General features: G+C 40.9%; 1 protein-coding gene across 4 annotated transcripts in view; it reads left to right on the top strand.

Annotated features, from left to right (window-relative positions):
* ryr3 (ryanodine receptor 3) overlaps window positions 1-22,430 on the top strand; it is a 133,467-nt gene that overhangs the window by 92,244 nt on the left and 18,793 nt on the right. For 3 of the 4 annotated variants that reach the window (XM_074615784.1, XM_074615782.1, XM_074615783.1), the window contains 35 exons: window positions 388-490; window positions 622-742; window positions 2,216-2,385; window positions 3,143-3,363; window positions 4,016-4,106; window positions 5,188-5,328; window positions 5,913-6,076; window positions 6,292-6,370; window positions 6,576-6,665; window positions 7,783-7,926; window positions 9,283-9,345; window positions 9,484-9,559; window positions 9,670-9,793; window positions 9,963-10,078; window positions 10,171-10,238; window positions 10,320-10,441; window positions 10,647-10,696; window positions 10,781-10,841; window positions 10,950-11,188; window positions 11,974-12,055; window positions 12,750-12,880; window positions 13,008-13,126; window positions 13,681-13,879; window positions 15,374-15,468; window positions 15,774-15,919; window positions 16,148-16,235; window positions 16,344-16,436; window positions 17,423-17,590; window positions 18,122-18,181; window positions 18,292-18,426; window positions 18,921-19,033; window positions 20,868-20,964; window positions 21,981-22,093; window positions 22,210-22,261; window positions 22,346-22,402. In XM_074615784.1, the coding sequence (XP_074471885.1) occupies window positions 388-490; window positions 622-742; window positions 2,216-2,385; window positions 3,143-3,363; window positions 4,016-4,106; window positions 5,188-5,328; window positions 5,913-6,076; window positions 6,292-6,370; window positions 6,576-6,665; window positions 7,783-7,926; window positions 9,283-9,345; window positions 9,484-9,559; window positions 9,670-9,793; window positions 9,963-10,078; window positions 10,171-10,238; window positions 10,320-10,441; window positions 10,647-10,696; window positions 10,781-10,841; window positions 10,950-11,188; window positions 11,974-12,055; window positions 12,750-12,880; window positions 13,008-13,126; window positions 13,681-13,879; window positions 15,374-15,468; window positions 15,774-15,919; window positions 16,148-16,235; window positions 16,344-16,436; window positions 17,423-17,590; window positions 18,122-18,181; window positions 18,292-18,426; window positions 18,921-19,033; window positions 20,868-20,964; window positions 21,981-22,093; window positions 22,210-22,261; window positions 22,346-22,402 (3,991 nt within the window). Of the gene's footprint in view, window positions 1-387; window positions 491-621; window positions 743-2,215; window positions 2,386-3,142; window positions 3,364-4,015; window positions 4,107-5,187; window positions 5,329-5,912; window positions 6,077-6,291; window positions 6,371-6,575; window positions 6,666-7,782; window positions 7,927-9,282; window positions 9,346-9,483; window positions 9,560-9,669; window positions 9,794-9,962; window positions 10,079-10,170; window positions 10,239-10,319; window positions 10,442-10,646; window positions 10,697-10,780; window positions 10,842-10,949; window positions 11,189-11,973; window positions 12,056-12,749; window positions 12,881-13,007; window positions 13,127-13,680; window positions 13,880-15,373; window positions 15,469-15,773; window positions 15,920-16,147; window positions 16,236-16,343; window positions 16,437-17,422; window positions 17,591-18,121; window positions 18,182-18,291; window positions 18,427-18,920; window positions 19,034-20,867; window positions 21,256-21,980; window positions 22,094-22,209; window positions 22,262-22,345; window positions 22,403-22,430 lie in introns of all 4 variants that reach the window. The other variant, XM_074615780.1, reaches the window with a different exon arrangement.

Raw genomic sequence — 22,430 nt, forward strand, 5'->3', positions numbered from 1 at the left:
AGCAGACTTGACATTGATGGAAGCTTTCTAGAAGGTGTTGGGGGTCTCGTCTGCTCACATCAGTATGCAGAGGCCGTTCTACACTTGCTGCATTTTAATGGGGAAGGTTATTATTGCATGAAGTGAGGAGAGGGATTGGGAGGCTGGTCAAAATCAATATGTATAACGCAGTGGTCTGTAAGGAGATTATGTATTGTGCCAAAACTCTGTTATAAATGCTCATGCAGTCGCTCATCTATTGCTCTTCTGGTGCCCATTTTCTTCTCAAGCTACCTTGTAAAATTTAGTTAGTTGAATTTATGGTTCCTCATTTTCTTAGTACTAGGGATGTTTGCTGTATCCAAAAATATGTTGTCACAGTGACAAATTGTTGTTTGTGTGTTTCAGGTCTGGTGAGGAAGAAGGAGAAGTTATTCACATGGGCAACGCCATCATGTCCTTCTACTCGGCTCTTATTGATCTGCTGGGACGCTGCGCTCCAGAGATGCATGTGAGGAGCTTTTTCCTCATGAATAGACTTACTTTCATATTATCACAATCATATATGCAGTATGAGATACCACTACAATCACCTGAATGAAATAGGGAGTTGAATATTTCCTCTATTGGTGTCTCGTACAGCTCATCAATGCGGGTAAAGGTGAGGCGCTGCGTATCCGAGCCATCTTGCGCTCTCTGGTTCCCACGACAGACCTGGTGGGAGTCATCAGCATCCCCCTCAAAATGCCCGTGCTTAATAAAGGTATGTTGGTCTTTGTCTAGCTACATGAAGTCATGCAGATGTTGAGGCAGATTGAATAGCAACAGATAAAGAGAAAACATATAGTGGGGAAGAAACCGAACGTGACAGAAAATAATCCAACTGATGCAGAAGAATGTCTGAAACTGGTCTCACACACGGCACCGTGATAAAACATCTCGATTTAAACCGCATGTACAAACACAATCTACACTATATCAGAATCTAATTTTCTCTGCTGCCTACTGAACCAACATGTCACATTACTTTACTGCCTGGAAAAATGAAGAGAATAAAACAGTTAATTTGTCTGGTGTGTACGGTGAGTCACACTGCCAGATCAAGGCAACGCAAATAAATTCACATCTCTGCACCTTGAAAATCATCTCAGCTCCGCTCTGGAGGTATATCATGAAAATGACTGTGTCATACCAGCCAGGCTTCATCCAGAAGTGAATATCTGTTCACTTCTCCCTTTGTGTTTCTACTGAGGAGGAAAATTGTTTCTAGCTCCATTGCAGTTTGTGCTTTTTTTGCATATTTTATGTTATCATCTTAACTAAAAAGTCTTTATCAGCAGCAATCACACCAGAAAATTAACTTCATATTTTCTTTGTGACATCTTCTTAAATGACTGAACTCATTTAGCTTTTGTAATAACTTTCCACAGCTTATCATGCCTGAAATCTTACCTTACCTTACTTTTACCTTAAATATATCGGTGACGCTTTTTCACACTGTTTATCTTTTTTGTTTCTACATCTTTTGCTCATGAATTCTAAATTCTAGCTGATACATTATCGGCTGATAATACAAAGCCAAATTGCTTTTATTGACTTATCAAGCACAGCATCTGCACATCAACAGTAGGTGGTGGTATTTGCGATTAGTTTGCGATCCACCACTAAAAACAGAGAAGAAGAAGAAGAACAAATGCAGCACACTTACTAGAGAGCCAAACATTTCGTTGCCAGTGTGGATGTTTTTCACAGTTTCAGAGGAAGACAACACGATTGCGATTTGTACAATACAAGTTTTTTTTATGTACTTTACTAAAAAAAAGTAAATGAACATTTGAAGAGTCAGAACTGTTCTTTGTTTTTGTTGTGTTAACAATCGTGATATCGGATGGATTTGGTCAGAGCTATGGACGATTAATCCATATTTGCTCCCTTTCTAACCCTCAGGTGTGCATAAACTACAGGTTATAAACTTCTTTTTAAATCACAAAAATGTGAAATTATCAATTATCTTATCAGTATCAGCCATGAGGAGCAGGTATCGGCTGAAAAAAACAACATTGTGCATCCCTAATTCGATACTGTATTTAAAGATTAGCTTTTGTTAGTTAAATACACTTCAATAGTCAGGACTACTAGTGAAAGTATCAGATTAAATAGAAATGATAACTACTATGTTTGCAGATGGCACATTATCCTGAAACTTCTGTCCCCCTAAAATGTGTTTAACCTTCAGATGGCACAGTGACAGAACCCGACATGTCAGCCTGTTTCTGTCCGGACCACAAGGCCCCCATGGTGCTCTTCCTGGAACGAGTGTACGGCATCGAGGACCAGAGCTTCCTGCTCCAGATGTTGGAGGTCGGCTTCCTGCCTGACCTGCAAGCCTCTGCGTCTCTGGACACGGTGAGTGAGAGGAAATAACTTTCACTACAAATCCCCGGCAAGCTTTCACCTTAGAACACCCATTCTGTTACTCGCTACCTACCAAAACATTTGTGTTTCCTCAAAGAGAACATTAAGTCTTATTAAACTGTAGTTGAACAAAGTAAAAGCGCTCGCTGCTAGCAGGTGTAATATTAAATCTTTGTCTTCTCTATCTCTGCTCCTATTACGTTTCTAAGTGGAATGGTGTTTTTGTCCTCTAGTATCATTCCAGTGCACACCGTTTCCAGTTTGCTCATTATATGTGTGACAGAGGCAGATAATCTCAGCAAACATGAGGACAGTTTGCTCAGTACTACAGCCAGGACAAAGCCTAATCATGGCTGCTTCAGAGCTGACAGAAACATTAACATAATTATTGGTGAAATCATCAGGTTAGAAACATTAAACATCTGCTCGTCTGCATATGATCTGTATTCAAACGGTCTTATTTGTCTTGTGCTATAATACTCCCTACTGTGGCAATGTGTGAATCACCATTGAAACACTGTGAACCTTTCACCTTTCTAGAGTCAATGCCCTTTTCAAACCTGGATTCCTAACTGTGACATTCAGTGAAAGTCTTCTCAACTCCACTTTTCCTTAGCACATAACGTTTCTTCTTGCTGTTGCCAGATGCCTAAATTCACTTCAACTTGATAGAAATCTTGACACATGGGGAGATGTTTACTGTGCCTCTCCATTCTTCAGCCTAAATGTGTTGTTCTCTGCTCAACAGGAGGTGCTGAGCACCACTGGGACGGCGTTGGCCATGAACCGGTACATCGGCTCGGCCCTGCTGCCTCTGCTCACCCGCTGCGCCGCTCTCTTCAGCAGCACGGAGCACTACGCGCAGCTGATTGACTCCACTCTGCAGACTATCTACCGGCTGTCCAAAGGACGCTCGCTCACCAAAGCCCAACGGGACGCCATCGAGGAGTGTCTGCTGGCTATCTGCAAGTAAGTCCCGCCAAGCTTTGTTCAGACTCAGCTGAGGGGAAGTAGTAAAGGGGAGCTGGAGATTTAGGCTGCACAATGTTATCTTTCAAACAAGGCTACTGTCAAAGGGCTTTTCACTGGGTTTAGTGCAACACATATTGAACAGCTTGTAGGACAAACTGCAGGAAACAATGACATTAAGTGTACTAGATTAAGGGCAATATTACTTGAGGGTAGAAATGCGCGGATTTCAGTTTTATCCGCAGGCACTGCGTCACACAAGTGAGAGACACTGTGCGCATTTACGCACGAGGAAAAGCAGCGTAACTTTACAAACAGCCTATTTGGTGTCACAGAATGATCACACTGATAGTTAAGGATTTTAATCACATAATGTTTGCAGCCGTTTCAGATGTTTTTGACCGAGATTAACCTCAGTTGACCCTGAATCACACAGCTTGAATACAGAATGTTTCTGCTACGTACTTAAGGTCAATGCTATCCTTCATACAGTTGAGTATATGTATATTATGGTTCAGCTGCTCGGCCTGGTTTAATTGCACATGAGAGAATTATATCAGATATGTGTATATATATATTATACTGAATCTGCAGTTATTGTAGCTACTGTATCAAACTTATGATTAAATAATGTAATTGATATAATTCACAGGCACTTACGCCCCTCCATGATGCAGCAGCTGCTCAGACGGCTGGTGTTCGACGTTCCCATGCTCACTGAATACTGCAAGATACCTCTCACGGTGAGACACTGGACAGTCACTATTGTGCTTGATTTATTAGTTGAAACAAGAGTTATGGGATAATTATAACAAGCAATCAGAGGCATCTCATATTTCACAACCTATTTATCTTCCTCACTTGCTGTGTGTTGAACACCCAGACATATTGTTTCCTCCTCCAAGCATTTCTTAAAGTCTGAATGAAGTCAGGTGACATTAGACATCATTTATTTTACCCTATATACATATAATACAGAATTAACAGTAAAAACTGTACTCTCTGGCCATTGATGTGCAAGAATATTTAAAGGGTGGGTCCATTTCTGTTTTTTTCAAATGGAAACGCCCACTCAGCCGTCAGCAGAAAGCAATGATGTAGGTTACCAAAGGAAGCTAATCAGTAAGGTTATGAATAATGTAAACGTCAGCTGTGCTAAGTTTGGAAATAACTGAAATGGTTACTTTAGATTTTTTTTAAATGTGGTTGTATGTATAATCCTGCGTTCTGGGAGGTTTAATTACTGTTTTTGAGAATGTAGTCTGGTGGCTTTGAAGAGAGCGATATAACAGCTTCAGTTCCCCGTACGAAAGGGCTGTCTGACGGCGAGGTAAAGCGGCTGTGGACGGAAGAAATACATATTTTAGCCTCCTAAAAAAGGCCCACCTAAAAAAAAAATCAATATTAGTTTAAGTGTAAGCTATATTTAGAATATTTTTCACCGCTTTATCTCTCCGCCAGACAGCCCTTTCCGACAGGGAACTGAAGCCGTTGTATCACTGTCTTCAATGCCACCAGACTCCATTCACAAAAACAGTAATTTTTCGCAGAACACTGGAGTTGCTGGTCTACCGCTGCATCGGTTAGTTTGTTTGTGTTATTGTGTGACTTTCGGATCCGAACTATTGTGGCGTCCACACAGCAGTACATTGCTTAGCTTCCGTGCAGGTACTAAAATGTGAATGTTCAGGTTTGAATACATAAGAAACACCACTGGAAAGCTACAGAATGATATAAATACCTAAAAAAAATAAAATAATAAAGGACCCACGCTTCAATAAACTTGAACTAAAATCATTGTTTTCTTGTATCTCTTATTTCTAGCTTCTGACCAACCACTATGACCAGAACTGGAAGTACTACTGCCTGCCGTCGGGTATGGGCAGCTTTGGCATCGCCTCCGAGGAGGAGCTCCTCCTCACCAAGAAACTCTTCTGGGGAATCTTTGACTCCCTTTCTCAGAAGGTACGACCACAAACCCTGTTGTATATAACATTCATTAAGATAAGCTGACAGTGTGTTCACAGACCAAGAAAGTATTTATGATTTTGGAAAGCTATATTACTCAGTTTTTTCTTTATCTACTCCTCCTCTTGCTCATTTTCTATCTCTGATAATAAATCAGAAGCATCAGGAGGCAGTGTTTTCCTTAAATCCCTCCCTGTTGCATAACAAAATGTTTAGTAGTCTAGTGGTGTTTGCTCTGTAGTAATGATTTCCTCTGCTTGCTGTTGTTTTTGTTATATTCTGTTTTCAGAAAACTTGAGTTTTTAACACCGGAGTGTGGCTCTCATGAGAGAAAAGTTCTTGGTAGTCAGAGGTAGTGAAATGAAAGCTCAATGAAGTGCTTGTGAGCAGTGCAGCTGAGGCGAAGCCAAAACAGATGAATCATTTATCAGTCTGTGACAAGCCGTTGCTCGGTGCACACTTTTTCCAGCTTTCATTTTGCCGCCTCCTCTTTTTCTTTCCCTGGCTTTGCTCCACTCAGTCTGTCCATCTAAAAGCTAAGCAGACATTTCCTCATTCTGCTGTGTGTGTCTCTTCTGCAGAAGTATGATGCTGACCTTTTCAAAGTTACCATGTCCTGCCTGTGTGCCATCGCTGGAGCCATACCTCCAGACTTTGTGGATGCCTCTCCTGGATCAACGCTGGAGAAACAGGCATCAGTGGATGCACAGGGCGACTTTGATCCCAAACCAATCAACACTGCCAAGTGAGTGGTCTGAAAATACATTTACTTACTTTTATCAAGGAGATTAAAAGACACAATGTAGAAATTAATCTAATATCTAAAACTGATGTAATGTTTTTACAATATTAGCTTTTTCTTAAAAATGGCAATTGTCTGTGTCTACAAATCAAAACAAAGCTAAGTAAAATTGACTTTGAAATAACAATACATATTTAAACTTTATCTCCACTGTCTAGTATCTCCCTTCCTGAAAAACTTGAGTACATTGCCAACAAATATGCAGAGCATTCCCATGACAAGTGGTCCTCAGAGAAGGTTAGTCCCCGTCCATGTCCATTTAATTCATGCCATCTTTCATATACAATAGATGACTTGATTTTGTTTTAATTGTATTCTACACTGTCTGTTACAGTAGCATGCATGGTCAGCAAGCACTCTCAGTATATTAGTATTTATACTGCTGAGTTTATGTACCTGAAATGCAGTATACTACACGGCCTACAATAAACTGTTGTTGCAGGTGTCGGCAGGCTGGAAACTTGGAGACAGCCTGGATGAGCAGGCCAAAACACATCCACTGCTGAAGCCTTACAAAGCGCTGAGTGAGAAGGTACAAACACACTGGTTCATACACAGCTGTTGCCAGGGGAGTAGTAAGCATTCTCTTAAAGCTAGGGTGGGTAATCTTGAGAAACTAGCAAGAGTACACTAGATTTTTAAAAAAGATCCAACCTAAAAACCCAGCCCAGTGTTGACAACTTTTTTCCAATGAAAGTAGCTAGCAGCACTACAGCTCCAAAAGTCCCTAGAGAGAAAGTCGCCAAGTTGGCAACACTGATGGTACGTGTCCACAGGGGCGTTTTTTATCGCGAGGGGACGCGACGCTTCCCAACATTGGACGCTTGGTGGGCTGTCACTAGACACAAGGCTGTCCCCACCTGATTGGACAAAGGCTTTCCCTCCGTTGGCTGTTGCTCCCAGCTTTAAAACCGGAACCAGTATGGAGGCTCGTTTGGAAACTTTCTTCTCTTATTTCACGAAAATAGTTCACCGAAATGTGTTTCTTCGGCGAGAAATAAGCCGAGCAGCTGCTGAATCTGTCTTCATTTTGGATCGACAATGTTTATTTTAATAGAGTTCTCGGGAGTTTCGAGAGGCGGCGAGTCGCGTCGGACGCCCCTTAATTTGCATAAAGTAGACGAGCCCTCAACTTTATGCAAATGAGGAGCGAGCGTCGTGACGCTCCGTTTCTCGAATCGAGACGCCACGCTACCAGAATGCATTGCGCGGCTGCTTACATAGACAATGAATGGGGAGCGTGGAAAGCACGGAGCCTGTGGACACGTACCATAACAGTCCGTCGCTTCAGGCCTCCCTCCAAAGCCACTCCCCCAAAATGATCATAAGAACGTAAACATATCATAATGAACGTGAACGACGAACATGGCTATTGTTAGTCACAGTACTCACAGCTGTCAAGCCAGCAGCTTGTGAAAGACTCTGGTGACGCACAATGAGTGCACTGGCAGAGGCAGGTAGGCCTCTTACCGTCCTGCGACAGCCACAAATACTGGATTTTCTATTTTATTTTGTCAGAGCATTTGATTTATTGATTGCTGTCAAAATGATGTGAAGAAGATAACCAACTCTGGCTTCAACCCATGATTGTGTTTCAAACATAAATTACTTCTTTTTTTTTTTACTTTTGTGTGTGTGCTAATATTTAGGAGAGAGAAAGTTATCGCTGGCCAGTGAAGGAGTCACTGAAGAGCATGCTGACTATGGGCTGGAACATTGAGAGGACCAAGGAAGGAGACGCCATGTTCCAACAAAAGGAGAGTGAAAAACAGCGAAAGATCTCGGAGTCTCAGGTAACATCCTGATGTTTGATCCACTTACTTATTGCACTCAGTGTTGTCACAAATGTTTCCTTTGTGATATTTGTTTACTATCTCTCTAACTGACATCAATTCACAAGATTCTCCTTTCTGTCTTTGTCCTCTGTGTTAAATAGCCTCAGCTTTTGCCGTGGTGTTTTTGCAGAGATAATTTATAATAATGCCCCTTTTGAAAAATGAAATGACAGGACCACTCCTTTGCCCTGCAAGAATAATACGCACAAAGCAGCAAAGCTAATGGCTTGTATCACTTTAACGACTTGCTTCATTTATCATAGAAATGATGAATAAGTTATAAATACAGAATAAATACTGAAAAGCATGAATGTTGTCTCGGACTGAGAAATAGTTGCTCCAGTTTTAAGTCATCAAAGACTGTTTTGTTGTTTTGTTTCAGCGCCACAAAACTTTAACTTCACATTGTGACTTACTGTTAAAGTAATTGTTCATTTCTGAAATAATAATGTGAACTTTCTGGCAGGAAATATGGTTACTGCTGAATTTACTTATGTTACACCCTTTTGCCCTAGATAAAGTTCCCTTTCAAGTTTGTTCGTTGCAAAAGCTATAGTCTGTTCATATTTGCACAACAATATCAGTATCTGTGTCAGACATTTAAGAAATAAATATATCATGAAGTAAGCCCTGTATCTAGATGTAGAAATGTTGCGTACACACAAAAAATGCATATGTCACTTTTTACAGAGAGTTTATGTTAACTATAAAGTCAGCTGTGAGAATATGTATACCTTCGTATAATCTGTATACCATGAACATGCAGATGTTTGTGGATTAGATTAGTGTGATATAACTCTGTAAGGTACAGTTGAGAATATTAAGGTATGACAGCGTCTTAGGGCCATTGTAGTAAAAAAAGATAGTTTACGGAGCTGGGGGAGGAGGGTAATATTTCGAGAAAAAAAATTAAAATTTACTAGAAAAAAACTTTTATATTCTAAGATTGAAGTGGTAAATTTATTAGGCAAAAACTTCAAAATTGATGAGTAAAAAAACTTGATTATTATATATAGTATAGTATATATAATATAGTTTATAATGTCACGAATTTACGAGGAAAAAGTCAGAAAAATAGTGGGTTTTTTTGTCAAAGAACCAAATCGCTTCACTTCGCACGGTTGGATCAATCTCATCACACCCCACAAACCAAAATGTTAAGAACTACAAATGTAAAAGCTTTGAGTCAGATAGTAATCGAGTCAAAGCTGTATTGTACATTGATTTTAAGAACATTTTGTGGAATGATGCGTTTAATGGTTTTAATATTCAAATATTATTTTGTACTTGTATTGTCTCTTTCTGACTTCATAGATAAATGGATTCAGTCCTGCTCCGATGGATTTGCACAATGTCACTTTGTCAAGAGAGTTACAGGTTGGTGTTTGTTCAACTTATTATAATTGTTTTTATAATAATAATAATAATAATATGATCATCGTTCTAATAAGTTGGCACATGTGCTTTAATCTCAGTGTGTCATCTCAGATCTGATTTTTGTTGTTGTATGTGCAGGGCATGGTGGAGGTGGTGGCAGAAAACTACCACAACATCTGGTCCAAGAAGAAGAAAGCTGAACTCATTAGCAAAGGTGTGTAAATGTACAGTATATAAAAATACACTCGAGCTGCAGTAATTCTGATTAGTGAGTTGTGTAAAATGTGTTTTGAAATGATTTTCGGATTCGATTTGACTCGTCAGGAGGAGGGACCCACCCGCTGCTGGTTCCCTATGACACCCTGACAGCTAAAGAGAAGTACAGAGATAGAGAGAAAGCCCAAGACCTCTTCAAGTTCCTACAGATCAGCGGCTACACCATCATCAGGTTAACCTCCTCTCACTCCAGTGTGTCCTTCATTGAAGAAAATATACATAGTTCTTAGAAAGAAAATCGGAATTGGAAGGTCATACTTTTAAAATTGCAATTGGTGCATCATTAATCTGAACAGTAATTATTTGTGTGGTTCGTTTATACTTTTGTTTTCATCTGGCAGAGGTCAGAAGGACATAGAACAGGACTCATCATCCATGGAGAAACGTTTCGCAAACAAGTTCCTCAAAAGGATGCTGAAGTACGTCGACTCTGCCCAGGAGTTCATCGCTCATCTCGGTGAGTATGTGGCGTTTAAAACACTTAAGAGGAGCTTAACATTGATTCTTCCTTGACGCTGACTTGGCCACTCAACATTGTTGTGAATCCAGAGGCCATGGCCACCAGTGGGAAGACGGACAAATCACCTCATGACCAGGAAATCAAGTTCTTTGCCAAGGTCTGGAACCACTTGTTGAATTTACTTTAAATAAGGTTATCATTGAGGTTTTTGTCTCATATCTGTATTTCTTCTCTCCAGGTGTTGCTTCCTCTGGCAGATCAAACTTTCAAAAACCACTGTCTGTACTTCCTGTCCACGCCCAGCAAGAACCTGAGCAGCTGTGGATGTGCCTCCAACAAAGAGAAGGAGATGGTCACCAGGTACTGTGGAGAAGAAACGATACATAATCTGTGTAATCAGTATTTTCCATTGTCGGGATTTTGATGTTCAGAGATGTTTTTGCCGTGAAGAAGTTCTCTTTCCTCAGACCTTTTCTTATTTCCTTGCTTACTTTACTTTTTTTCAGCTCTTTGTTCTCTCTGAAGCTTTTTGTTCAATTCTGTTCTCACCGTCTGTCTTTTCCAGCCTGTTCTGTAAGCTGGCAGCTCTTGTCAGACACAGGATTTCTCTCTTTGGTAAGGTTGCCTCTGTCTGTATCCTCGTGTGCCCCTTTTGCTTTGAATCTCTTTCCACGTCTACAGTATATGTTTCTCTCACAGGAAGTGACTCTGCAATGATGGTGAGCTGTCTGCACATCCTCACGCACTCGCTCGACACCAGGTAAGCGCACATTGTTGTCTGTAGACGCACGATGATCCATCAAGTAGATCATTTAAACTTGTGGATGCACATTAAGCCCTTGCGTTCCCTCCCCTCCCCTCCTCTCAGAACGGTGATGAAGTCCGGCTCAGAGCTGGTCAAAGCCGGGTTTCGGACGTTCTTTGAGAATGCGTCGGAGGACCTGGAGAAGCTGCTGGAGATGCTAAAACTGGGGAAGTTCATGCAGTCCCGTGCCCAGATGAAGAGCGTCACCCAGAGCATCAACTATGTGACTGTGGCGCTGCTGCCCATCCTCACTGCGCTGTTTAACCACATCACAACATACGAGTTTGATGTGGACCTGCTCTGTGAGTTTCTGTTTCCACACTCGCCATTTACATTTTTTTTTTTACTTTATTTGTTTTGCTTCTTTTTTTTTAATAATGCTTTTTATTGTTTCCTTAAGAATAATGACTACAACAACCTAAACCACAGCAAATAAAATAATATGTACATATACTGTAGCAGATACTAACTGTAAATTGATGATGATAATAATAATAATAATAATAATAATAATAATAATAATAATAGATAAATAAATACATTATAAAAATATAAAATATATATATAAATCAAACGTGTTAATTCCTGAATGAAAATAAATAAATAATAATAATAATAAATAAATATAAATACATACAAATAATAAACAAATAAAATAAATTCACACGCCAGATCCCCAGCACCTACTTACTGTATATTCCTGTGGTCCTGCCACCTGCACAGGGTAGATACAGAGTACATATTTTGATTTGTATTGCTTTTTGAATAAAAAAAAATCATGAATATAACATTAAAAAAATAATAATAATAAATAGATAGTAACTGAACAGACTTGGTCATTTTATTAATAAGGCGTCTGTCTCCTTGTACAAACAAGAATGGCTCAAGACTCAAGAATTCATACGCTAATTATGACAATTTCACAGAAATGTCTAATAGGATAAAATGCTAAACTGCACCTTGACTGGTTGGCGGAGGCATACGACAGTGAGGCGGTAATTCTAGTAGTACGTATAGTATATAAGTACGAGTTTGGTGTTGATTAAAAGATGAATGTGTGCTTGCTGAATGTTTTTGTTTGTTTCAGTGGATGATGTGCAGCTGTCCTGCTACCGGATCCTGACCTGTTTCTTCTCTCTGGGAACAGGAAAGAACGTCTTTGTGGAGAGGTACGGTACACTAGGACGCTGAACTTTTCTAAAACCGTGCAGCAGGATGTAAAATGGCTTTTGGTTCTACAAATGAACATAACTGTATATTTAATCATTAAGTTTAAGACTCCTTGGTAATGATTAATGCTTACTATAATTTCTATCATCTTCTATCAAGGAACTGTGAAATAGAATTTCATAAGCCACATTATGCTTGTCTCTGTTAATTAGGATATGGCTGTCAAGCTTTTTGATTAACTCTCATTTGTGGACGTGAAGCAGGATTTTACGGTACCTCATGCACTCCCATAATAGAAAATCTGCTGATACGTATGCCACGGTTGTTGTGACACAGTATGTGTTACAAAATGAAGGCAGAGGTTTAGATAACGATCATATTTAATGAAAATCAATGAAAATAATAAAAGATTTTATGGCCCAGTGGAGAGGACACACCAGAAACACTTCATGCTGTGAAATATCTTTTCATTAAAATCACGATTCTGTGGCATTACTCCCTGACTGGCAATAAAACGAAAGTTTCCCACCTTGAGCCGACTCAAGTTGTAAACTAACCAGTGAAAAAGTATGACCAAAATGTTACCTTAGCTGTCTGGTCTAAATGAATCCTGATCACATGTGGTGCTGTGTGAAGGCTCTGGGTACTGAGAGCCCAGTGGTACACTTTATGAATTTACATGTTGATCTGCAGGCATCTTCCAGCTTTTGGGGAGAGCCTGGCGACCCTGGTGGGAGCCATGCCCGTGGCGTTCCTGGAGCCCCACCTAAACGCCCACAACCCGCTGTCTGTCTTCAACACCAAGACCCCCCGAGAGAGAGCCAGTGAGCGTCCACCTGATTCTAATTTTGATCATTATCCCTTTCATTTACAATGTCCTGATATTGCAGCATATATGCATTTGAGCATTAAATGTTTTCAATGTGTTCATTAAGTGTTTTCCTTTTCTAGTCCTGAGCATGCCGGACACGGTGGAGGAGATGTGTCCAGAGATGCCTCGTCTCGACAGACTGCTGAAAGATGTCAGCGATGTCTCGGAGTCCGGTGCTCGCTACAGTGACATGCCGCAGGTCTGAAGGGGCTGATGGGATATTTGAACGTTTGCAAACAGCTGCATTTTGTAGGCGTTTGGTCCCACAACAACAGGGGTTGCGTCTGAAATTCCATACTTACATGCTATTTATTACGCTCCAAAACCTTAGTATGAAACCAATAGTACGCAAATTGCACACTATTTACGGTGAACTATTTCAGTATGATAACGCTAAACACTACACCGTCATAAATATCCCACAATGCAATGTGGCGGTCCTTAACTCCTTAACAAGGAGTGGGAGCCCTGTCACTATTTTGATCTTTAAAATAATGCTAAATGATTTAAGAGAATATCATTTTAACTTTGCAGTGAGCGCTGAATACTATATTACAATCTAATTTAAATGATGTAGAACATTTTGAAGTGATATCCTTTTAAAAATGATATTAACAGCTTTAACCGTTTGTACGTAACTTTTCACATTATATTTTTATACCTACATGACATATTTGCATTGAAAGTACAAATATTGTCTTGCCTCAAAATCAGTCATGCAGACATGTCACCTTCAGCCTGTCTCCCCCGCAGGTCATTGAGGTGACGCTTCCCATGCTGTGTAACTATCTGTCCTACTGGTGGGAGAAAGGTTCAGAGAACTCGCCTCCAGATGCCAAGTGCAGCACTATGGTGACCTCTGAACACCTCAGCATCATCCTGGGGAACATCCTCAAGATCCTCAACAACAACCTGGGCATCGACGACGCCCCCTGGATGAAGAGGATTGCAGGTAAGCGTCAGACTCAAGGCTGTTAGAGAAAGAATAAATATGATTTGAAAGGGTTTCTTTTGGGGTGTCAGGAAGTGTGAGAGAATTTTACAAATGAATTGGTTCATGGTTATATGCATTTACATTTCATTAGGTGGTGAGTTTAGTTCTCAACAGAGGTAGAAACTACCCTGCTCATTAATTTTCTCTTTTGAAAAACATTAACAAGTAAAGAGACAGATTTAAGGTCAAACTTCAGCATAATAGTAAACGCTCTGGAAAGTTATTCTAAACAATGAAGCCCATGTGGGAACTTAATGTTAATACAATAACATTTACTTTTTGCAGAACATTTGCATTTCCAGTGCACATTCCTCCGTGGGAGTTCAGGAAAGGCCAGATAAACATAATTGGCTGCTGTGGGGGCTCATAGCCCCGAGGCTCTTTATCACTTTTTAAAACCACATTTGAATATTTTACTTCCAACAAACGAGGAAATTAATTCACTCTGTGTCCTATATTTAACTATTTGTTGATTAATATCTCCTGTTTTTGGTATTGTTATATTTTCAGAGACGAGGGTAAAATCCACAATTGCTGATCTAATATAAAAACTTGTAGTTGTTCTAAAACTAAGATCTGAATATAGTTTGACAGTTGTCACACTTGACATCAGAGCCAATAATCTCCAGGGACAGAGGAATGATTTTGGTGTCTGTATGTCTCAGTCGTTCATGTCTAGAATATATATTTTCTAGGGCTGTCAAAGGTAATGCGATTATAATGCATTAACGCAAATTTGTTTTAACGCCACCAGTTTCTTTAAGGCATTAATGCAATCAATCTTTTGGAGGTTGTAGCAGGCTCAGTTATAAAGCTAGAGTGAAGATACTGGCATCATATTTAACTAGGAAACCTAAAGAATTCATTGGTGCCACCCACGCAAAGGAGGATAATTAACGCTCTAAACTTATGCTAAATTTTGGGAAAGAAAAACTGTCATGGCCATTTTCAAAGGGGTCCCTTGACCTCTGACCTCAAGATATGTGAATGAAAATGTGTTCTATGGGTACCAACGAGTCTCCCCTTTACAGACATGCCCACTTTATGATAATCACATGCAGTTTGGGGCAAGTCATAGTCAAGTCAGCACACTGACACACTGACAGCTGTTGTTGCCTGTTGGGCTGCAGTTTGCCATGTTATGATTTGAGCATATTTGTTTATGCTAAATGCAGTAACTGAGGGTTTCTGGACAATATTTGTCATTGTTTTGTGTTGTTAATTGATTTCCATTAATAAATATATACAAAAATGTGCATAAAGGAAGCATATTCACCCACTCCCATGTTGATTATTAAATACTTTCCCTTTAAGGTACATTTTGAACAGATACAAAATTTGAGATTTATTTGCAATTAATCACGATTAACTATGGACAATCATGCGATTAATTGTGATTAAATATTTTAATTGATTGACAGCCCTAATATTTTCCATTGTCTCTGTCTCCAGTCTACTCTCAGCCAATCATCTGCAAGGCTGGAGCAGATCTGCTGAGAACCCACTTCCTGCCCACTCTGGACAAACTGAGGAAGAAGACAGTGAAGGTGAGAGCTTAAAATATAATGTATATTGTATCCACTGCTCAGTGACACCTGTGGTTAAAGTAGATTTTTGCACACTCCATCACAAGCTGCCGAATTTATAGTGTATATATGGAGCAGACAGTAGATAGAGGAGCTAGTCCAAGAATATTACGCTCAACCACATCACCTACCGAGAGTAAAAATACCTCTGTCGCCCACTGAGAGAGCATACAGGGAGGAGATTATTACCACTGAGTTGGAAGGGCTTGTGTGTGAGGACATTTATACTAATGAATTGATGAGTTGTTGATGTGTTGCAAATGAAGGTTGTGTCTGAAGAGGAGCTGCTGAAGGCCGACAGTAAAGGTGACAACCAGGAGGCCGAGCTGATCATCCTGGATGAGTTTGCTGTGCTCTGCAGAGACCTCTACGCCTTCTACCCCATGCTCATCCGTTATGTGGACAACAACAGGTACAGTATTAGCAAAGAAAGATGAGTTTTTATTTCAAGATTTTGATTTGTAAACATTCGTTTGTTCAGTTTCAAACATCACAAATATGTTTCCTGTAGTCCCTGAGCTTTAGCCACCTATAGTTCTGATTTATTAATTCATAATAGTGTCATGTCCTGTACAGTTCTAACACAACGTAATGTAACTCAATAGAAAATGTCCCTGGTTTATGTCATCGTCCATTCCAGGTGCCGGTGGCTGAAGGAGCCGGACGCAAACTCCACTGAGCTCTTCAGGATGGTGGCGGAGATCTTCATCCTCTGGTGCAAGTCCCATGTAAGCCTCACTATTCAATCAAGTAGTCATATCACAATATAATGTTTGACGCCAGGATGCTGGTGCTGAAGATGTATTTGCTGATCAACTTCTTCTCTTTGTCCCCAGAACTTTAAGCGTGAGGAGCAAAACTTTGTGGTTCAGAATGAAATCAACAATTTGGGCTTCCTGACTGGAGAGGGCAAATCCAAGATGTCCAAGGTAAATATAATGACTATTACATGTAATATGGGTGAGTACAAAACAGCACAATTATAGATATTGCTGATGACACGATGAAAGCTTGATGAAATAGTCATTGCCAGGCTGAGAAATACTCAAGTTACTATCCTATAATACTCAAGTATTAGTGTTCTGATGGTGTGGTGGAGTTGTGGGATTGTAAAAGTCTGAATTAGAGCCCCTTAAGATCTGAAATATAGTAGATATAATTTACTCAGTAAAGGCGAGGCGACTCACAGGCCTCCTAAGATTACCTTGTTTCCTGTGGAAATGGACCTTTCATTCTGCGAGACATCTGTCCTGTAATGAACCCAGGAGACGGAGCAGAGCACATCTCAGTTCTCTCTGGGTTTAATTTGGACTTGTCTCGCTCTTCTCCTCCTGTCGTCTCCACTGTGTCAGCACTTTGGAAAAGCTGAACACAACCTGAATACTTTTCCTGACGGGATCCCCGTGTGCTCCATTTTCTTGCTGCTGTATTTCGCAAACTTTGCTAATGAATGCAAAAGCCCTTCTAAGCACTTTCCTTGTGTTTGTATTAGATCCCCTGACATGTGCTGTTATGAGATGTTGTACAAATCAACTGTATGAGTTCAAACCTCTTAAATTCTCCTCTACAGCGAGGGGTTTACGACATCAAGACATATCATGCGGATATTTGTGGTAGTAAAGCCGGGTCATATATCTGGATGTTGACAGTGTTTGGTCCAGCAGTCGCTCAACAAGCCGACCCTGTGAGAGTTGGTTGTTTATTTGTTCTGGCAGAACCGGACAGTTTATTTATTTGCACTCTCGGGGTGTTTGCTCACAGTGGAGAAAAAGCTCCTCAGCTTTTATTTACAATAAAACAATTACACAAGGACAACAAAATAGGATAAAGTTAAATTAGAAATACAAGATAGAGATACAGTAATTGTGAGGAAGAAAGCAATGTATGAAAAGGTGTGTCTCTGGTCTCTCTGTAGTCAGGGGGGGACCAGGAGAGGAAACACAAGCGCCGTCGTGGGGAGTACTACTCCATCCAGACCTCCCTGATCGTAGCGGCCCTGAAGAAGCTGCTGCCCATCGGCCTCAACATGTGCACCCCCGGAGACCAGGAGCTCATCTCCCTCGCCAAGATCCGCTACAGTCTGGTAAGCTGACTAAAACAGGACCTGGTGCAAAAGATGTTTTAGACCACCTAAATCCTAACTAACAGGGACACTTTGTCTTTGCAGGAGGTCCAACATGTACTCTATCTCTTATTACGCTGTCCTTATATTCAGCCTTATCTTAAGTTATTATAGGTCTTATAATTTGATTCACTGATGGATGAAATTAATGAAAGTGGAAGTTAAGAAATGTAATCATTAGAAGTCCAACTTTCTAAATCTTCTCTTAAAGATACATGTACTATATATTAATCCAGAGTGCAACTGTGGTCCGTGTGGTCGTTCTCATTGTATAAGGGAGGTGTTGAAAAGAAAGAAAGAAATGATAATAGAGTACTGTTGTGATGCAACATAGAATTTCTTCTTCGATGCAATAGACATTCAGTATGTAGACCAATGGGATAGCTTTATATGCACATAAGCACTCTGACTATTTGCTTTTAAAGTCTTCTAGCAATAGTGTATTAACACTGCAATTGTTTTCTCTGTTATAAATACCCTCTCCCTTCATAGAAAGACACAGATGATGAGGTGAAGGAGCACTTGCGTCAGAATTTCCATCTCCAGGACAAGGTGAGATGATGTTCTGTATAGCTGTAATTCTACTGTAAGAGCAGTTTGAGTAATATATATGGATAATGCTGCTTGTTTATTTATTGATTTTGATTGTTATTGCGTCGTAGTCTGAAGACCCGGCGGTCCAGTGGCAGCTGAACCTGTACCACGACGTGGTGGTGAAGAGCGAGGAACCCGTAAACTCAGAACAAACAGTGGACCGAGTGCAGAGCATCTCAGCTGCAGTCTTCCACCTGGAGCAGGTAGAGACACGGGTTCTTACAACAACACATCGCAGGACATAACACATAAGAATATGCGGTATTTCTCTTCAGACATAAAAAGTACATCACAGATAAATCTACCCAGATGACACGTGCACTAACTTTTTACATTGGTAGCACTGGAGCGCCTAGCGTTTTCATTTAGGTGCACCAGCACATCATTTAGTTGCACCCAAAAAAAATGTTCAAAGCGCCTTTTGGCCCCGCAATAATACATTTAAAGCGCACGGACCTACACTAGGGATGTCACAATACCACAATATAATTTAGTTGTCCATACCAATACCAGTGAAATTCCAAATTTTTTTTTATACCAATTCAATACCATGGTAAAAAACACAAGTAAAACAATACATCCTATGTACTTCTACATCAAGTCCTTTAACGCATAGCACCAAGCGCATAGCATCTTTGTCACAACACCACTGTTCCCCACTTATATGTTTCACCGTCGTCATTTCTCCGTCGCTCAGGTGGAGGGGCCTCTGAGAAATAAGAAGTTGGTCAGGCATAAGCTGCTTTCCAAACAGCGTAAGCGTGCTGTGGTGGCGTGTTTCCGCATGGCTCCACTCTACAATTTACCCAGGTGAGTCTCTTCAACACCTGTCACACTTGTGGAACTGATTTACAATGTCAACAAGTCAATACTGACATGAGAACCCGATTAAGACATTGCTTTGTCTCAATCTAACCGTACATAACAGGCAGTCACCAAGTAGTCGTGGGGGGTGGTGGGGATTGATTGATTGTGTGCCCATGTAAACCCCTCATCACCTCCCTAATGACATTCTCTCCTCTGTGTTGTTTTCTTGCATAACACTACCTCATCCTCAGATACAAAAATAATAATTACTTCCTGAATGGCTATCGGGAGGTTTGGCTGGAAAGGGCGTTCAAAGCCTCCAGCTTTGACCGCCTGTTCTCCCTGCTGACGGTAAAGTGAAACCACAGGGCGAATGCTTCATCTGTTCAACCCCCCCTTCATCCACCAGGCTGTGGACCGATCTCTGCCTAGCAACCAATTGTTTCTGCACTGTTGATTCTGATTGGTCAGCTAGAATGAGCCCAAGAATTGACTGAAACCAACTTATTTGGAAAGTGGAAACCCACTGCGAGCTGCAGGCCTTTGTCTCATTTCAGGTGAACCCTGAAGGAAGGAATGAAGAAAGAAAGGAGAAAAGAAGAAAGACAGAAATCTATTGAATACAATTTTGACTCTCATTAGTTGGCTACCTGGTTTTACAAAAGTATGCTTGATTACAGTAGTATAAAAGTTGTTTCATGTTATTTTGCTTCCTGCTCTTATGATGATTTAAAGATTTGTTTTTCATCAGACATTTTGCCAAAGGTTGTGCAGTTTTACAACACATCTGTGCATCTTTGTTAGGAAAATATTAGGGCTGTCAATTGGTTAAAATATTTAATCACAATTGCATGATTGTCTATAGTTCATCGCGAATCGATTGCACATTTTTAATCGGTTCAAAATGTACCTCAAAGGGAGATTTGTCAGGTATTTAATACTCTTATCAACATAAGAGTGGGCAAATATCTTGCTTTATGCAAATATATGTCTATATTTATTATTGGAAATCAATTAACAACACAAAACAATGCGAAATATTGTCCAGAAACCCTCACAGGTACTGCATTTAGCATGAAAAATAGGCTGTCAGTGTGCTGACTTGACTATGATTTGCCCCAAACTGCATGTGATTATCATAAAGTGGGCGTGTTTGTAAAGGGGAGACTCGTGGGTACCTATATAACCCATTTTCATTCACATATCTTGAGGTCAGAGGTCAAGGGACCCATTTGAAAATGGTTGTGACAGCTTTTCCTTGCGAAAATTTAGCACAAGTTTGGAGCATTATTTAACCTCCTTCACAACAAGCTAGTATGACATGGCTGGTACCAATGGATTGCTTAGTTTTTTTGTTTCATATGATACCAGTATCTCCACTATACCTTTAAAACTGAGCCCAGTAGAACCTAAAAATCGCAAGTTGCATTAATGCGTTAAAACAAATTTGCGTTATCGCGCTAACTTTGACAGCCTTAGAAAATATGTGATGTAAATGTAATAATTGCAAGACAATAAGTTGTTGATGCACCGATATGTTGGAAAACTGCATATCTCCCCTAAAGTGTGCATGCTCCTCTAATGAATATTACAACCTGATGGAAGGAACTGCAGTCATTTTAGAGACCAAACGTGACCAGTCAGAAGAGCCAGTGGGTCCCACATTGACCACTCACCACCCTGCCTGAAATGCACTTCCTGTAACCCCTTCCTCCCCCCTACATCTCTCCTTCCTGTCTCCTCCAAACACTCACCAGAACCCGCCCTAATGCCACTGTACCTCCCTCCCCACTCCCTTCCATTCCTCCCCACCTCCCCTCACCTCCCCCCTCCCCAGGCATCGCGCTATCAACTTCTTCATCCCGGCCTATCAGAGACTTTGGATAGAGGCAGAGGAGTACTCCTTTGAGGAGAAGCTAGTTCAGGATCTGGCAGTAAGTACTGGGCTCGCCTTGCCCTTGCCCCGCGTGCCCTGCGTTGGCACCCCTCTGCCAGTCCTGTCTGCCGAATGCTTCTTTAGCTCCGCGCCCGTCGAGCCGTGGGAGCGCGCCCGGGTGGGGACCCCGCCCAAAGCACCCAGGGGCGGCCCTCGCTCTAGGCGCGCGAAACCCTTCAAACAGAGATCCGTCAGGGGTCAGAGGCTGCATGACCAACTCAGGAGACACAGGGCCATCTCCGGCGCTCACAGCTCTAGGAAAGCAGGCTATGCCTTTCTGACAGCAGTGGTAAGGAGGGCCTTTCACTAGGAGTCACTAGCTGTGTTGCTGTCAGATCTGGATCCAACCCATCAGTTGTCTTTTCGTGTGACTGTGAAGGTGACGTTACAGTACGTTCTGTGGCCGTGACGTCAGTGGCATGCTCGCGTAGTCATGTGAAGATCACATTTCATATTAGATCTTTGTACGCAGTTAATTCATCAAGACACTAAAACTGTGCCATTGAATAAGACTAAAAGTACAGCCTTAGATACAGTTGATTCTTGTTGGAGAAAATATTTTTTAGCGTCAGTTTTATTCTATAAATCTGTCAGATTAGTTTGAACTCGTGGAGATTTGAGTAGTCCCTCATTGCCAGGCTCCCATACTGTCAGGGTCATTCTTCATGTTCAAAGTCATATCACCAAATGGCTTACTGCTTGCATCTGTTTGCTGTAACATGCATGTATTTGAAAACTGTTTCCAACGCTGTTAATCATCCACTCTTAACTTCCTCGCCCTGTTTCCTCTCCATGGATCACCAGGACATGTCAAAAACTCATCTGCATGCCGGTGCTAGTTGAATGTTACTGACTCATTTCAGTGTTTTTTGACAAATGTGTGAATGGGCACACTTGTCAGTGAGTTTGTAAAGATAAAAAAAAAAAAAAAAAAAGATATTTCTTGAGAGGGATGATTAGTGATCAGATGAGATTTGGGCAGAGCTAACTTTTCACACCTGTGGACTCCTGCAGAAAACCCCCATGAAAATTGTGGAGGAGGAGGAAGAGGAGGTGGCTGAGATCCAGCCGGACCCTCTCCACCAACTCATCCTCCACTTCAGCCACAACGCGCTGACAGAGAGAAGGTGAGAAGGTGTTTCACAAAGAGTTGCATGTGCTCTTGTTGCATGTTAGTATGAAATATAGCAAAGAATATTTTTGATATTTGTTGTTGATGCATTGTGACTTCACTTCTTTTCAGTTACTTGGAAGAAGATCCGTTGTATATTGCGTATGCAGACATGATGGCAAAGGTAGTGGCCTTTTAAGTTATCTTTATGTATATATAATTCTGGTAAGACCTGAGTTAACATGAATGTTGACCTTTGTGTCCTCAGAGCTGTGCAGAGGATGACGAGGAAGAAGAGGAAGAAGGGAAAGAAAAGACGTTCGAGGTATGCTCTCATTCATGCACAGATCCTC

Source organism: Sebastes fasciatus, chromosome 18 (genome assembly GCF_043250625.1).
Source record: "Sebastes fasciatus isolate fSebFas1 chromosome 18, fSebFas1.pri, whole genome shotgun sequence".
Taxonomy (NCBI): Eukaryota; Metazoa; Chordata; class Actinopteri; order Perciformes; family Sebastidae; genus Sebastes; species Sebastes fasciatus.